General features: G+C 40.8%; 1 protein-coding gene across 9 annotated transcripts in view; it reads left to right on the top strand.

The window, feature by feature from the left end:
• Nucleotides 1-17,979, top strand: part of RFTN1 (raftlin, lipid raft linker 1) — a 163,645-nt gene that overhangs the window by 65,864 nt on the left and 79,802 nt on the right. For all 9 annotated transcript variants that reach the window (XM_029070774.1, XM_029070775.2, XM_029070772.1 and 6 more), the window contains exon 3: nt 7,493-7,679. In XM_029070774.1, coding sequence (XP_028926607.1) covers nt 7,493-7,679 — 187 coding nt within the window. The remainder of the gene's footprint in view (nt 1-7,492; nt 7,680-17,979) is intronic.

Here is a 17,979-nt window from a genome sequence, read left to right as displayed (position 1 = left end):
CTGTTCACTTATTCCCTCATGAATGCTCTCACAAATTGTTCTTTGTCGTACTGAGTCAATGAACAGGATTTGTTGGCCTCTGGGGTGATTGGCATTGCCCGAGTCACTTTGGGAATACGGGAATGGAGAGACACAGTTACCACTCTGAGAGAGCATACTGTGATAAAGGGGAGCTAGAGAAAGCAGGGGTGAGGAATTATAAAGGCTCTCATGGACAGAACAATATCAGAAATACATTTCTCTAATTTTTCCGAGAATTCTGGAAATCTAGCTGCTCCCCAGGCACTGCATGTCCATGTACAGAAGAGTAAATCTATGAGTGCAGATGAATTTGCATGCAGATTGGTTCACTGAGCAGGAAGCAGCCCAATTTGTATGCACAATTTTCTATTTCCATGTACCAATTTAGGAGTTTTGTGCATGAATGTAGTAATTGTTCATGCAAAGCTGAGAAGGCAGGTGTGGAAGCCATTTTTAGAACACAAAAGAAAAAAATGGTCCCACTGTCCATTTCTGATGTTGAGAATTGATAAAACTTTTTTTAAACAATATATCACTGACTAATAAGATATAGCGTTACAATATGGGGAGTGTTGGGTAGGTCCCATGGATAGTTTATTTTGTATATTTCAACTACAGTGAATTAAGGAAACATTCCTTAATGTAAGAGTTTGTTCATATATCCAGGACTAGATTGTTTCTGAACATATGATTTTGTCTCTTCTGTCTGTGAAAGTTATGTGAATATATAGGAAAGTAGAAGCTGACCTGTGATGTCGCAAAAACAGACTTCAGTGTTGGTGTCATTGTCTTTTGGTTCTCCTTTTGTTTTATTTTTACTGATTATTGGAATCGCTTTGATAAATACTGACTTGAGTATTCTAATTGGTTGACTCAAAAGAAAAGAAGTAACAGATATTTCAGTTGTCCAGGGAAAGACTTGACTGAGGAAGGAATTACATGTTAGAGTTTTCTCTTTGGCACCAAGACTAAGAGCATAAGAAATGAGATGAACTGGTCAGACTCATGCCTTTTCCTGCCTTGTATTATGAAGAGTGACTGGGGGGATCCATCCTGTGGTCAGGAATAATGTTTTCAAGTTCCGTTTCCCCTACTTTTAAGTGGTATTTCTGAAAGAAGTAGTGGTCCACGGTGCCTAAACCAGCGGAGGAGTTGAGGAGGGTTAGGAGAGAACAGAGTCTATTTGAGTTGGCAAGAAGGAGGTAATTGATGACTTTGGAGAGGATGGAAACCACAATATTGAGCTTTAGAAAAGGGATTCCCGGGGAGAAGCAGTAGAGATAGTAGGTGTAAAACTGTTTGAGGAGTTTGGACAGGATTGGGTTCCCTTTAATCTTGATCTCCATCCCTTCTCTGGCCCCCCTCCCCTGTGGGCAGGCCAGAGGTCTTGCAAAAGCAGCAGGACCGCAGGTCAGCCCAAGCCTTTCCTGCCTCATCTCTGGTGAGAAGTTCTGGCCTCAAAGGAACAGAGGGCGAGTGAAATCTGCATATCTGCAGCTGTTTTAGCCCCCAAGATCCCAGTTCTTGGGATCTGGGGTTCTTCACAGGAAGCACTGCCCTGGGATTGGGTCAGGGTCCCCTTCCCCCCGCCATAAACATAATGCAACCCTGTGCCAACAACTCTAATGCTGGGAAGGTTTGGGCATTTTAAAAAAAAAAATTTTTTTGCTTGGAGTGGTGAGGTGCCTGGGGACAGAACACTAAATTACTGTTAAATTTCTTGCCATTAAAACTATTCCACTGTTGCATTTTATCTGTTTCTCCTCTTTGATGAATTGTAATTGTTGATCCTTTGCCGTGGGTCTATCCTCCATCCACCTCTCCTAATCCCTCACCTTGTGGCATGGCTTAGTGGCAGAGCTTGGGCCTGGGAGTCAGAACGTAATGGGTTCTTACCCTGGCTCCGCCCCATGTCTGCTGTGTGACCATGGGTAAGTCAGTTCACTTCCCTGTGCCTCAGTTACTTCCTTTGTCAAATGGGGATTGAGACTGTGAGCCCCATGTGGGACAGGGACTGTGTCCTACCTGATTTGCTTGTATCCACCCCAGTGCTTAGTAAAGTGCCTGGCAAGTAGTAAGCGCTTAACAAATACCATTATTATTATTATTATTGTGGGCAGGGAGTATGCCTGAACTAATGTCCTTCTGTTCTCTCCTGCACCTAACGAATGACTGCTGAGTCTTGACTGTTGACTGTACCCCTGCATACCTGTCTGTCTCCAAAAATCCCATCTTCCAATGAGATCCTTTTGTCCCCCTCTCCGCGCCTTGGTTTCTTCATCTTTCCCCACCTTGCTGTTTACCCCTGTGCAGTCAATCAATTATTGGTATTTATTGAACACTTACAGTGTGCAGAGGCCTGTACTAAGCACTTGGGAGACTACAGTATAACAGAGCTGGAGGATACATTCCCTATCCATAAGGAACTAACAATCTAGTTGTGAAGAGCAGAAGGTTCAAGTAGGCATTTTGTGGAACAGGGACACCAAGGTATTGTTTATAGTCCTGTTCCAAATGCCCTTTGTGTTAGCAATATCCTGCCAGTACATACTCTCAGGACAAAAAAAAAATGGGGGGAGGAGGAAGATAATTCTTGGAAGTGGACTTAGTGCTTGGCCATACAGAAAAAGGTCTACAACCAAATTCTTCTCAAAAGGGTTGAAATCTTGAGGACAAATTGTGTTGTAGGCAAAAGCAGGCTCCAGGCAGCTTAGTTTAGTGGCTAGTGTGCATTCATCAACTCACTGTAAATTTTATCCATCTTGCCAAAGGAGAGAGGTCATATTTTCACTTGGATGAAATACTTTTAGCCAGTTCCTCCAGTGTATTGAACACAAACAAGCCTATTTCCTCCCAACAAGATATATGGAAGACAGCATCCTATTTTGTCCATTTTTCTTGTCGACATATTTTTTCCCCCACTGTGCCTCTGTGAGTAAAATCCTTGACTTCCTCTCTTTTTCAGTATTGACCTCTCATTATCCAGGGCACAATGATCGAGTTTTTAAATAGTCGCTTGATACAATCCATGACAGTTAACTTTGTATTCCCATCAGATAGTTTTCTCAAATAGCCTTATAGCCAAATGATCTTAACATATTCCCTTTTTGATCTTGGGTTGGGTGTTCACAGTCAAAGTGAAATGTAGAGTTGAGCAATTACTTGATGATTCTAATCAGTATAGAGAGCCAATCTGGATAGACCTGGGAGGAAGACGAGAGGAAGGAAGAGGAGGAGATTTAATTGTTGCACAGAGCAGCTTGTGAGCAGCAATTGCTTTAATGCCCTGCCTAGATTGTGAACTGTATTTGGACGAGGAGTGTGTTTTAGTCCGTTTTCAATGTACACCCACTTCTCTTTCGTGGAGAACTCTGCGTTAAGGAGAACTCCCACTATAGTATTCACTATTTCTAGTTCTGTGCAAAACTGTATTTCTGTCATCACATTGTGCTGTAGCCGAGTAGGCTCTCATTACCTGAAGAACATTCTCTAATTTTCACCAACACAAAAAGTGAAAACATGTATCATGATGATAATATAATAATAATTATTATGGTGCTTCTTAAGCACTTACTATTTGCCAAGCACTGTTCTAAGCGCTAAGGATAGATACAAGTTCGGTTGGACACAGTCCTTGTCCCACAAAAGCTCACAGTCTTAGTCCTCATTTTACAGATGAGGTAACTGAGGCCTAGTGAAGTGACTTGCCCAAAGTCACACAGCAGACATGGGGCAGAGCCAGGATTAGAAGCCATGACTGTCTAAGCCACACAAGCATCTAGCACAGTGCTACACACATTACAGATGCTCAGTAATAAAGATGATGACTCTGATCTCCCACTATCAGCTGTTTTGTGATTGAATAACCCAGATTCTAGCTTTTCAGCTGGCAGCAGCCACACTAGTGTTAACAACATTGAGCACTCAGCTCACTGCGTTGTTCAGTCACCTAAAGATGACGAGGTCATCTATTGGTTGGGCATTCTTGTAAAAGGGGTTTGGTCAAGTTTATTTTGCTCTGACCTTGTAGGTGGTATTTTAGTTCTCCACTCTGAGTCTGTTGTGTGATACTTCCGTTTCCTTCCCTGAGTGGTGAGAGAGATTGTATGCTAGTAAACTGGGGACTGCACATCACCCAAGAGGTCTTAGCACTGCTGCTGATAGATAATTGCTTTCACCCACTCTTTCCCTTGGCAGGTGTAGATACAGTCTTGACTCTGCTCTTCACTTTACTTGTCCTTTGAGTATTTGACCATTGGAGTAGCTTTCAACCGTAATAATGATAATAATAATAATATATATTATATAATATATACTATAATAATAATAATAATAATAATTATTATTGCCATATTTGTAGGTTCATCCTCCAAACTCTAAGTTCACTGTGGTCTGGAAACCTGTCTACCAACTCTGTTGTACTGTACTCAACCCAAGTGTGTAGTACAGTACTCTGCATGCAGTAAGAGTTCAATAAATACCATTGATTATGATGATTTGTTAAGCACTTGCAATGTATTGAGCACATTACTGCATGCTGGGATAGACACAAGGTAATCAGGGTGGTTCAGGCACTCACTTAAAAGAAAAAGATATAAATAAATATATATTAAATATATAATTATATATTGTGCAAAATCCATGTATATATGTGTGTGTGTATAGACATTTATTTTGCTTGTGTGTTTGTGTTCTGTGCTGTGTCCCCCAAGAGCATTATCACCAGAAATTACTTAGGGGGAATGACATCTTTCTCTTATGGGAGTTTTACTGTGATTGACTGAACCCATTGACCAGCACAGTAAGAAAAATGAAGGAAAACTTTTGAGTGATTAAGTTAGTTGTAACAGAGTGTATGGCAAAACAGCACATTGTTAGGCCAGAGGGCTGTTCTGTCTTTTGTAATGTTGAGAAAATGCACAATAGGAGTTGGCAGTAATATCTTTTTCTTAGGCCTGAGTCAATACTTTCTGCATACTAAAGTTCAAAGCAGTAAAGCTATTGCTTGTTGACTATTTCTGGGCCTCTCTGGTATCCTTTAGAAAGGTTTAGGTGAGAGGATGAAGAGGATTTCATTCCTTTCTGGGCAGTAATATGACATTGTAGGGAAAATCCGGTACTTTCCCCCATGGGGGTAGAGAAATCTTTGGGTTATAGGGTGGAGTTGCTGTTCTATCATATCAAGACCTATTAAAAAATAAGGACATCTTTATAGGGAGTGTTTTCAAAACTCTGCTCATTCCCTAAGATCTTTAGGCTCATATTCCCCAACAAGTAGCTCATCTTTTGGCTGCAGACCCAGAAGTAGAGCAGTGGGAAAGGGTTAGCAACGAGAAAGTGAAGAAGAGAGAGACCAAGAAAGAGAGGATTGATGTCTCATTTTTCCAGTTGAAAATTCAGCAAATCTGTTTTTTCAGGAATTTCTGGAAATTGAACCAGAGACAGACTAGCACTGCCAAATGACTTTTATTTTTTCCAATTAGTTTTTAAACTGTTTATTTTACATTTGTTTACTGTTAAGCAAGACTAGAAACAGAAAGAATTTAAAAAATAAGGAGTAATGTCAAACTTGTGCAGCTCAGCCTCCAGCATACTGGCTGGTGCTTTGGAGTTGGGTTTTTATGGAGAGTATTAGAATCTGAGTTTTTTAGTCTTGAAAAGAATGTTTCAAAATTGAATATATTAATGACAAAAAATGCGGTTCATTCACACATTTGTATAAACAGACTCTCATCTTCAAAGGTTCCTAGATACGTTACAATTAATTAATTTTGTTTATTCTCATACGCCTGGAAAATTGAGCGTAAGAAAAAAGTGTACATTACCCAGGGGACGCGCACAGGTTAAAGCCGGTCTGACCCCCATAATTTAGTACTGTATTTATATTCTCAGGACGACTACCTAAACGCTGAATCTGAAAAAATTTATTATATATTCTAAGTGATGTTACATACCCGGAAGTTATTCAACTAGTTTAAAGTTTTCTTTTCTTATTTGCCCCTTGTGCATTTTCCTTTCTGCCTAAAAACAAACAAAAAAACTCAGTCTGTTGGATTTTAAAATACTTTTTTTGTAAAGAATTTCATGTTCTCGGGGGGAAGCATCTCATCCCAGCAGCCACAGTCTCAGGGCTGGAATCCAATTGTTTGACCTGTTTGTTGACAGAGTAGGGCAGAGGCAGGAAAAAAAACCCCTAACCAATATATTCCTCTTACTGGAATCTGGGAAGTGAAGAATTCACAGAACAATCATGGTTTCTGTTCTTCTAGGTATTTTTTTTAAGTTAGAAGGGCATATGAAAAACATGACAGGTTTAAAGAAAGTTCAAGCTGTGGAAATTAGTTGACATGACTTTAAGTTGGGGGTGAGTTCAAGGTCTAGTGCTTAATAACTTGCAGACTTTCCTTCAGATAATAATTCTTATTTATCCAAGAAAATGGCATCAGCAGTGCAACGGATGAAACCTCTCCAAATGCATTCGGATGCTTCTGATAAAATAGCCTGATGATTGGGAAATGCCGGGGAAAGCCATCTTAGTACAGTAGCCTTGTAAACTCTCATTATCAGAGGAAGCATGCATCTGTTTTCCTCCGCACAGCCTAGATACCATAATTGGAAGAACTCTTTTGTGAAACATTTGACTTCTTTCCAGGGTCAAGGGATTCTGAGGGGATCAGCATTGTTTATTAGCTGCCTTGTCTTGTGTATTTTTATCCACATGATCTCTATCACAGTCCCAGAACCCTCTTTACATGCTAAAATGTTTCTCTTTCAGCCTGACTGCCCAGGAGTGTCCAATATTAGTCGCTGCGGTACTCAGTTTGACTCCAGGATGTTTGAGTCTCACTTGGAATTATTCTTTAGAGCAGTGTGACGTTGGGCAAGCCACTTAACTTCTTTGGGCCTCAGTTACCTCATTTGTAAAATGGAGAGTAAGACTGTGAGCCCCACGTGGGAGAACCTCATTACCTTGTATCTACGCCTGTGCTTAGAACAGTGGTTGGTACATAGTAAACACTTAATGCCATAGTTATTAATTATTATTATTATAAGAGCAGTAACTGAACTGCCTGATGTAAAATATCCTTCAGAATGTCACCAGAGTTTCGTAATCTGGGTAAAAAGTTGGACAGTAAGGGAAAGAGTGGGAGAGAGGACACACACACACACACACACACACACACACAGAGAATATATATGAATGTTTAGGGATCAAGGGAGAGGAGCACATTTCAGATGAGGTTGCCAATGCAATGCATAATTGGTACCCTGGGCTATTTCATTTGACTGTGAAGAAAGTCAGTTAAGAAACATAGAGAAACTGTGTTGGAAAGACCCAATTCTCTCTGAAGCCACAATGAGGGAGGACTCTGTGTGAGGAGAGGATTTGCAGAAAAAGAGGTGTAATTTTCAGTTTGAGACCTTCAGTTTGTTTGGATGAGACTACTGATCGGTGTGTTTTGATCCTCAGCGGAGCTTCCCAGGTCTTCGGCTGCGAGACTGTCCTCTTGGCGTGACCTTCCCGCCCAGCTCCAGGAGCTCTACCAGCAGGGCTTTGCTTTGGCAGCCCTCCACCCCTTTGTGCAGCCCACCAATGAGAGAGAGAAGACTCCACAGGAACAGATCTTCCGGGCTGTTCTGATCAAGAAAACCGAAAGGTAAAGGCATCCATGGGAAATGGGTTGGAGATAGGGAACGCAGGGAAGTGTCCTGCTGCCTGCTCTCCTGGATCATTTACTGGGCAGGGTTGATGTATGTAAACCAGATCTTGGGGGGCTTCCATCCCTCTCCATCTAGCAGGGTCACAGAGAGGGAGCTCCATGTTCTGAAGGGGCAGTAATGAGAAACTGAAGGCTGACAGCTCACATGGAAAGACCACTTGGATCTTTTCCTTCAGGCAGTTTATTGGAGCAGAGTCAGAAAAATGTTTACTTTGAAGAGGCATGCTCCCAAAAAGATGTAGCCAAAAGATAATGGTATTAATCTTAAAAATGTCAAAGAAACATGCATTCTTTTGTTATTTTAGGATATGCACAAACTCAGTGATCCTCCCCAAACTATAAAAGTGCTTTTCCAACCCAAGTTCTAATCAGAGTCTGTGTTACCACCCCCACACTGGATTGTTTTTTAACAGAACCTGGAGACAACTCAGTTGACTAAGATGGACAGTTTTCTTTTTATGTTGTAATTGATGAATTAGGACAAAATTAGTTATTTTAGTCACAAAAAGGGCTAGATTAGGGATTTAAAAAAAATCCAGGGTTCAGGCTTGACACTTGTTTGTCATTATTATACAAGGAATTAAATCATAAGTCTAGGAAAAGGAAACATTTGTGTCTCTGTCCAGATAAATTCATCCATAGTAGCATTAACCACCATAACACTTTCAACGTATTTTTTCCTCAAGCTCTCCAGTAATTTGCCTAACAACCTTGTGAGGTAGGTAGGAGGCACTTTTATTATTCAGATCGTAGCTGGGGAAAGAGTAGGATTTAGTGACAGCAGGCAGATTTTTGGTCACAAACAACATGTGTTGGAGTGGAATCATGGGTGGGATCAAAAACCACAAGAGACTGTCAACATTACTAAAGCCCCAAGTGATCCTTTTGCTGAAGGATGAGGAATGTTAATAAACCCTGTGGCAGATGGACCCATTTGTGAGTTTATGAATATCAGTTTATTTCTGTTGCATAACAGAGAAATCCTTTTGTTCAATAACCTTGGCTATTTTGTCTGCCCTGGACTGTAGATGTTTTAAGATCCATGGGTACATGGCACCTCCTGCCACCATGATCCCGATCCTTTCATTGGTTCTACACAAGGCAGTCAAATTTTACATAACTTCATACTGGATAAACTTGAAGCTAACATGTCTAGCAGCCTTGTGGTTTAGGCTGTGTATCTGAAACAAATGTGAGAGGAAACCACATCATTGCCTTGCCCCCAGACCAGTCAAGAAACCCATACATTTTGATTGATAGAGATCATTTCTGCCTTTTCCCACAGTCATCCCTGATTCTTAACTCCTCTTCACTTTTTTCTCCAGATTGGGTAGACTATGGGCCATCTCTAGCATCTAGGCAGACTAGGAGGAGGAAGTAACTGGAGGGCAGGGCAGGGCTTCTAATCCCAACTCTGCCACATGCCTGCTATGTGACCTTGGGTAAGTCACTTAACTTCTCTGGGCCTCGTTTACCTCATCTATAACATGAGGATTAAGAGTGTGTGTCCCACAGGGGACAAGGACTGTGTCCAACCTGAGTAGCTTGTATCTACCCCAGTGTTTAGTACAGTGCCAGGCACGTAGTAAGTGCTTAACAAATACCATTAAAAAAAGTTTGCAAAAGAAATTTGTACCACAACCCTCTGAGGATTTCCATGAGCCCAATTTAATCTGATTTAGTCTATCTCAAGGTGAACAAAGTTGAATTATTTGCAAAAACACACAATACTAGTTTTCTGCTTTCCTAAGCAGTGAAGGCTAAACATATGGAATTCATTAAAGGAAGTCATGCGGTCTGAAAATATGAGTAAAGAGAAATATTCAGGGATAACCAGGCCATAATCGGTTACAAGATCAAAAGTTAGGGGCTTTAGAGGGAATGTCGGAAAGGTTAGGAAGTTTGAGAAATGCTAAATATCTAGGATCATGATGATTTTAAAGTCTCCTGTTATGCACAAAGAAAAAGTTTTAGGTAAGACACAAAGATTTCTGGACAGAGAACCTGCATGAATGAATAGATTTACCTAATGCCACCAGCATACTCTCTGTCCTGTCAGTCATGCTTTTTCTATTGCAACAACCTTAATATTTATGCCATAAATGTGCACACCTGAACTTTGCATAGGAGTAACTCTAGGTTTACGGGGCTCCATCCTGCCAGTACCTAACTCATTTCTTGGACATATAAGGGAAGCAGCATGGCCTAGTGGATAGAGTACGGGCCTGGGAAGAACCTGGGTTCTAATCCTGGCTCTTCCAGTTGTCTGCTGGGTGACCTGGGACAAGTCACTTAATTTCCCTGTGTTTCAGTTACCTCATCTGTAAAATGGGGATTAAGAGTGTGAGCCCCATGTGAGACATGGACTGTACCTAACCTGATTACCTTGTTTCTACCCCAGTGTGCTTAGAATAGTGCCTGGTATATAGTAAGTGCTTAACAAATATCACACAAAAAATAAAACCCATAAGTTTACTACTTACATTATTATTACAGGACTGTTTTCCCTCCTGGGGAAGATGTTCTGGTTTACTAACCAGCATCCAATTATGTTCCCAGTGCAGTGTTATTCAGTGTTGACTAAAAGACTTTGATAGTCTTACATGCCTTAATTTGTAAGGCAATAATTTCTGCCCAGGGAGTAATTTCTGCCCAGGGCAATCAGGTTAATTTTTGGTCAGGAAAGCCCAAAGGAGGAAACACAATTTGAAGAAGTAGTAAGTCTTCTATCTGCTGTGTCACCAAGGTAGGAAAATCCCTGGGAGCAGGTTAGGGCTCCAAAGTATTCATTCCAAGTGTATTCCAACATGATGAAAGTCACTGCCATATAATCACGTTATATAAAAGGGGAGATAAAATGTTTTTTCTAGATTTGAGGGTTAAACTGCCGGGAGGCAGTACAGTGAACTAGACGTCCCTTCTGGGATTCTGTAGTTTTTTAACAAGTGGCTCAGAGAAGGCCACCTCTTAGACCTCTTTCAGCTGAACAATTGGCAAACATGGCCCTGTTGTGGGTGGGGATGTTAGACTTGAAAAAAAACACTCCCTGGAATTATGAGAAATGGCCCAGTGATTCGTCCTAGGTGGCTATGATTGTGGTGCGGAAGGAAATGTTCATTCATTCATTCAATCGTATTTATTGAGTACTTACTATGTGAAGAGCACTGTACTAAGCGCTTGGAATGTACAATTCGGCAACAGATAGAGACAATCCCTGCCCAATAACGGACTCACAGTCTAAACAGGGGAGACAGAGAGCAAAGCAAAACAGAACAAAACAAGTAGTCTGGCGTAGATATCATCAAGATAAATAGAATCATACACATCATTAAGAAAATAGAGTAATAAATAATATATACAAATATGCACAGTGCTGAGGGGAGGGAAAGGGGGAAGAGCATAGGGCAGGAGAAGGGGAAATGGGGAGGGGAGGAGGAGCAGAGGGAAAGGGAGGCTCAGTCTGGGAAGACTTCCTGGAGGAGGTGAGCTCTCATTAGGCTTTGAAGAGGGGAAGAGAGTTAGTTTGGCGGATGAAATGTTAGCAGTTGAAAAGCGAAGGTTATTCTCTCATCGTAAGTGGAAATGAAACCATATGTTGTACATCACCAAAAAAGCAGAACAACCTGAAGGGCTCCTCCAGAAAATGTTCTTTATTGGTAGGAAGCTCATGGAGTAAAAAAGGAAAGCTCTTATGTGATTAATCTTTAATAGAGACAGTTAAAGTCTTATTTTTCTTGCAGTCTGCCAAAAGTTTGACAGCTGTAGACTCTGTTTAATAAAACTATTTAGTCCTCAAAAGGAAGTAAATGCCTGGTAATCAGATTTGCTCTGTAGGCTATGGCTAATGGCATTTAATGTTAAAGTTTTTAGTTTAATTTCTGTCCAACTGCAAATATAAGCTCCCTGAGAAGAATCATCCACCTTGGCATTCATAGAGCAGTGTGATATGGCTCGCTGAGACTTGTACAGAGAAGTGGGTAGAAAGCTTCCTGATTTCGATGGGGGCAGGGCCTACCTCTTTTCTCACCCATGGAGAGTCCCAACCAAAGACAAGGAAAAAAATGGGATTATTCCTACAAATTCCATGCTCCCATGTATATGCTTGGGTAAATGCCCATGTCTGGCTCAGATGTCCACAGGGCTGACGCTGTCTGGGAGTGGGATTTCAGGGTCAGTGGTGTCAGCAGACAAATGAACCTTCAAATTGGAGGCAAAAGTGGAAGAATGTGAGAATCCCTCTGACCCCAAACTTGAAAGGATCAGAATGTTGACCTCTTTCTATTGTCCTAAGGAGCACTGTTGTTGGCAGCCTTCACTACCATTTTGATTCTTCTATATCATTAATAGTATGTTGTGCATCTCAAAAGGATGGGGATTTCTCTTAGCAATTCTGGGATTCCTGGTGCTAAAGATGCAATAGATAATTATTGGAATCTGGGAAGTGATTCTTTCTTGGATGTGGGACCTTTGGGGGCCAAAAAGAATTTCTCATCTCAGTATTAAAATACCCCCTAAAAACTCAATTGAATTTTCTCTGCTCTTATGGGTTTAGTTCTTAAATGGGAACTGGAAAATCTCCAGGAAGAGGGATTGGCATCTTAAACACCATGTTGTTCCACTGGAGAATTTCTTGTGACAGAACACACAAAGTCAGGAGGAAAAGTTTGAGAAGGGGAAGGACAAGTTTTAGTCATTTATTTTGTGTCTGCCCAGGTAGTTTATTCCTTAAGGACAGTAATCATGTATTGTAATACTATTGCATTCCCTCAAGTGCTCAGTTCAGGTGCACCCCATGTTACAGCAGGGTTATGTATCACGAAAATGTCACTTCATGAATGACTCTACCCCGCCCTAGACTGTAAGGTCCTTGTGGGCAGGGATCATAGCAGTCAACTCAATTGTATTTTACTCTCCCAAGTGTTTATAGCAGTGTGCTGTATCTAGTAAGTTCTCAATAAATATGGTTGATTGATTGATCATGGGTACAGTTTCCCATATACTTACATATCCTAAACTGGAATTTATTACAGAGCCTCTGGAAAAGTTGTCTTAAGTTCTTCGATGTGCTATGGACAGAAATAATAAACACCTCTTAACTATTGTTTAATCTTTGCCAAAATAATAGCAATCTTAGCTCCTCAACATAAACTAAATGAAGAGTTGTAGTATATAAATAAATATCATTCATAATATAATTATGAGTCTTTGAAGGGGCCAGCAAAAAACAAAAACAAAAAACTTGTTTTGCTAACTGTAGTAGTGATTTTCCTACTTTAATGAAGAACTTTTTCAGTTTAGGAAAAGTCCCTTTTAGCAGGCTAATTCCTTCTGGATACCTCTTTATACTCTTAAACTCTCTCCATTAGTCTCTTGCAATCATTTTTATACATTTCTTTTTTAGAAAAATGTTGAAACACTTTTAAATCCCCAGTCTGTAGCCAGTGGAGGGACCATAACTTTGTCTGCTTGAGCACCTTGCAATGATGCATTAGATTATTGCTATATCAAACAATTTCAGCTCTCTGTCTCTGCATTATAGGTATTAAAGGGTGGCAGTAACCTGGAATATATTTCGGTCATGTCCCACAGTACAGTTACAATATGGATGAAAATATGGATGAATCCTGAGTGACTGTATCAAGGACATGTCCTCCTATGAACTTGCAGAACCTCTGGAAAAACATGAAATTCTTTTACATGTAATATTTTTTAGCATTAATTACCACTGAAATATTATTCTCTAAGTAATTCAAATGGTATCATCCGAACATTTAATAAAGAGCTGTAATAAGGACTCATTAATCTTTACAGGAAGCTGCAAAAGTAAAACCTTGTCCAATATAGGTTGAACTGCAGCCTTCTCTTCGTAAAGCACCTTATAATAGGCTAAGTCCTTCTGAACACCTTGGGCACTGTTTTGAACTCCCCACTCCATCAGAATCTTCCTCAATCATTTTAAAAAGTTCACCTGTTGCCTTGAAAATTGATACAAGTTGTTTAAATCTCAAAATTTTTTTAGCTGGTGGTAGAATTCAGATTTCATCCTTAGGGGCCACAAGAGCAACCTCCTCTTTCACCATTGGGAAATGGTGATTTCTTCACTTCTCCTGAAAGCAGTAAAGAATTGGGATGAGGTACAAGAGCCATATTTAGCAATTTTCTGTGGCATTGCCAATGTTGACTGTTTCCAGGTAGAGCAGAGAAAACCTGGCTATCAGGGTATGTTCTGGGAGGAGTTGGGGAAGTGGGATCAGGTGGAAACTGTCTTTCCTGCAGTAATCAGACATAACGTTATGGAGATATGGCATACATCAGCAAGCAGGACAGGCTGTATTTCTGAATTATATATGCTGTGATCATTTGGGTCTGGGCATATACCTACAATTCACTTAGAAATCAGTTTTAAAATTTGGCTCTAAGTTTTTGAATGTATGTGTACGGACACTGGTTCCTCCACAACTCATTTTTTTCAGAACCTATTTTAATAATGTTGGTATTTGTTAAGCGCTTACTATGTGCCGAGCACTGTTCTAAGCGCTGGGGTAGACATAGGGGAATCAGGTTGTCCCACGTGGGGCTCACAGTCTTAATCCCCATTTTACAGATGAGGGAACTGAGGCACAGAGAAGTTAAGTGACTTGCCCACAGTCACACAGCCGACAAGTGGCAGAGCTGGCATTCGAACTCATGAGCCCTGACTCCAAAGTCCGTGCTCTTTCCACTGAGCCACGCTGCTTCTCCGGCTGAACATTGCCGGGGAATTAGGAATCGTTCTTCTGACAACACCAACCTACTTGGATGCCTTGTAACACATAACAAAAGAAATCATTGATGTAGGTGGTGCGGAGGGGAGCACAATACTTTTGTGCTTGCACGTGGCATTGGGCCCAGGGAGAGCCAGCATTGCCAAATCCTGCCAGTGCATCCTCTAAAAAATTTTCTGATCTCTTCTCCTTCCTCTCCATCCAGATAACCTCTCCTCCGGTTCAAATTCTGATTATCTGTCATTCAGTATTAAAGCATTAAATTTCCTGAGGCTTTTTCTTCTGGAGATTAAGATTGGAACCACGGTGCTATAAAGCCACAAAAGAGGATCAAAATGAGCCAACCAACATTTAGTGTTACTGAAGTCCAGGGTGCAATGAAGAGTTCTGTGTAGGTCCAGCATCCATGACTGAACCACACAAGATAATGATAAAAATTGGGATTTAATAACACAAATAGGCAAAGATTGCAACAAAAATACTAAAATCTGGGATTGTAGATTTTAAATTAATATTAACTATTTAAACATTTTAAAAGTTTAATATTCAAATACACCGAAGTTTAGGACAGTCCGAGGCAAGCTGCGAATTGGATGAACAGAAGCTATGCCGTGTTTGTATGAAGCTTATCTTGGAGACAAGGCTGGGAAAATAGGTTTAGATTAAAATTACCCTCAAATTAAGATAATAATCAAATTAGTCCTCTCTAGCTTTCTTTTTACACCAGGTAAAGATATAAGATGATCCTACGGGTAGACCAGTAGGATCCCAGGCCTGGCAGAGACCCTCTTCTGGCTGGGTCTCAGGGGAGCAGGCATGGAGAACCTCACAGACAAAGGGAAAGTAGCACCCCAACTTTGCCTTCCCTTCATTCTGTGCTTAGCAGAAGCCAACCCTACACCCTGCTCGACCCCCTTCACCCCCACTCCCACAATGCTTTCTCACTACTGGCAGTACAGCCCACCTCCTTCCAGAATGTTCCAAAAGATTCTTGGGTTGGGGGACGGAGTGGGGCTCTAGGCCTCTACCAGGCCTGGGATCCTACTGGTCTAACCGTAGGATCAGCTTATATCTTATAGCTTATATCAGCCTCCTCATTGGTCTCCTTGCCTCTAGCCTGTTCCTCTTTCAATTATTTATTCTGATTCTCCTATAAATAATTATATCTATCTTTCCCATTAGAGTGTAACCTCCTTAAGAGCAGAGAATGTGTCTTCAGTTTCTATTACTTTCCCCAAAGCTTGGTCATACCTTGCAACTCAGTGGACCCTCAGTAAATGGTATTATTACTACCACTGCATGAGTTTGAATTAAGAATGCAATCCTCACATTTATATGAGACCTGGGTGTATATTTATGTCTATGTAAATTCCTGTTAATTCACACTGCAGTTACTGCATTAGGTGATTTCATCACCTAATTACTGGGTAAATCCTAATGGATAGTACCTAATCTGATCTATTTTTCATCACTAATGGATTGAAACCAGGGTTGCCAATTATAAACAGAATAAATAAAATTACTGACTTTCATGCATTTACTTAATATGAGGGTTCAAAATGTTTTAAATAGAACAAGATATAATGTTTAGTACATCCAACAGTAGCTTCATTGTATATCCTTAACCCACTTATCCATGTTAGCCCCAGGATTCTCCCATCCCAGTTCTTCCACCATTTCTGGGAGGAACAGAGGAAGCGTCATCAGTGCTTAAATCTTGTTTCAAAAAGTGTTCAAAAGTTGACTCGAAAATAAGATCCTGTCACTTTCTGTAATGTCAGTAAAAACCCTCCAGATCCCACTTCCTAACTTTCCCCTGTCGAAACTAGAGTGGCCACGCCAATGTAGTCATGATTGATGGCGTGGAACCAGACTGGACACTTGTACGGTATGTGTGCTACAACCGGGAAGTTATCCTACTTCACTGTAATGTTAGCTTCCACAAGTGCCTTTGAGGTAGTCATTCAAATCCTTCCGTTTGCCTGTGACTGCACCCAAGAAGTATGCACTCATAAAAGTTGGATGCTTGAATTATAACAGTTGCATTATTGCTGACTACAGATTGAAAATCTGCTTTAAACTTGAGATTTTGAATCCGTCTTCATGCAACATACTCCCTCTCTTTGATCCTCCCCCAACCAAATTGTTATGAACACCATTTGATGAGAACTGGATCTGAGCAGCAGACTGCCAGATGAAAAGGAATTTAAAGTTGTATTATTTAACAGTTTAGCAGATGAGTCTGGCATCTTGAAGACACTAGGGTGTGCATCTTTTTCAGCTACTTTATCCCCCTCCCTCTTATAAAACATTATCATCAGTCTCATAATCAAGAACAGTATTTATTTTGCCCCTCTTTTGTGCAGGGTATTATACTAGAAACGGAGGGATTTTTACAAAGGAATTAAAAATTGTCAACAACCAGGAAAGTGTACAGTGCAGTGGGAAGAAGAAACAAGACTGAAAAATGAACATGCATTTAGGAGAAATTAAATGTCAAGAGTATAAGAAGTGAGTGTGTGTGGGGGGTGGTGGGGAGGGGCGTTTCACAGAGTTAGTAGAGCAGGTTAATGGCAGAAGTTGGCATGACAAAGGTGGAGTTAATAGCGGAAGATTTCAAGGAGGTGGATGTTTAGTAGTTTTGGAGGGGAAGGAAATGGTTTGGAAGCAATGACTTGGATGTGAGTCAAGGGAAAGGGGTGGGAAGCACGTTACTTGGAGAGTGGCAAGGAATGTGACTCTCTATTACTCCAAAATTCTAAGAGACCAGCACCAAATCCAATGTAAATATAAAGTATGTCTACACCAAGATGGTCTTTTGATGATCAAAAGGAAAAAGCCCCGATGATATTCTGGGGACAAACAGTTTATTTCCTCTCTTTTTTTGTTGCAGGCTGGATTGGGAGGGTATTTTGTTTGCTGTTCGAAAAGGGCAAAATCGGGTCAGTTGTAAATTGAATCTTAAGCTTCAAACTGGCGAAAAACATTCTAAAATTATAGTTGAAAGTGGCCTCCTTGAGTGGCTCCTTCTCTTCTAATATCTAATTTTAACAATTACTTTGACTCTTCTGAGGATCAGGGGTCTTGTAAGAAGAGGTTTCATAATTAAACAAAATACACAGGGGGAGTGACGTGCCCTACCAAGCTCGATTCTAGAAAATGTTCTTGGAGAGAGGCTGAAAGGAAGAGGCTCAGCTCAGAGTGTGCTGATTAGTTGAATCACACTTGGGGGAGAAAATAACACTGGGCTTTGGCGTGATTGGCATGTGTGAGTATAGTGGAGAGGTGGTCTCACTGCAACTGTCTCCTAGCAGCCTGGAAATAGGCTTTCATTTTATTTGTAGGGGGCATTAACTCTGGCCATGCTGGACTGGGGAGACTAGAGTCAAAGCTCCTCACACAGAAGGAGGAAGGAAGTGAGAGAGAGAAGTGTGGAAGCTCGAAGTGGTCTCAGGCACCTAGGGAACTGCTCC

The sequence above is a fragment of the Ornithorhynchus anatinus genome, chromosome 8 (assembly GCF_004115215.2).
Source record: "Ornithorhynchus anatinus isolate Pmale09 chromosome 8, mOrnAna1.pri.v4, whole genome shotgun sequence".
NCBI lineage: Eukaryota > Metazoa > Chordata > Mammalia > Monotremata > Ornithorhynchidae > Ornithorhynchus > Ornithorhynchus anatinus.
The sequence above is the reverse complement of the archived record's forward strand: the minus strand, read 5'-3'. Positions and strand labels throughout refer to the sequence as shown.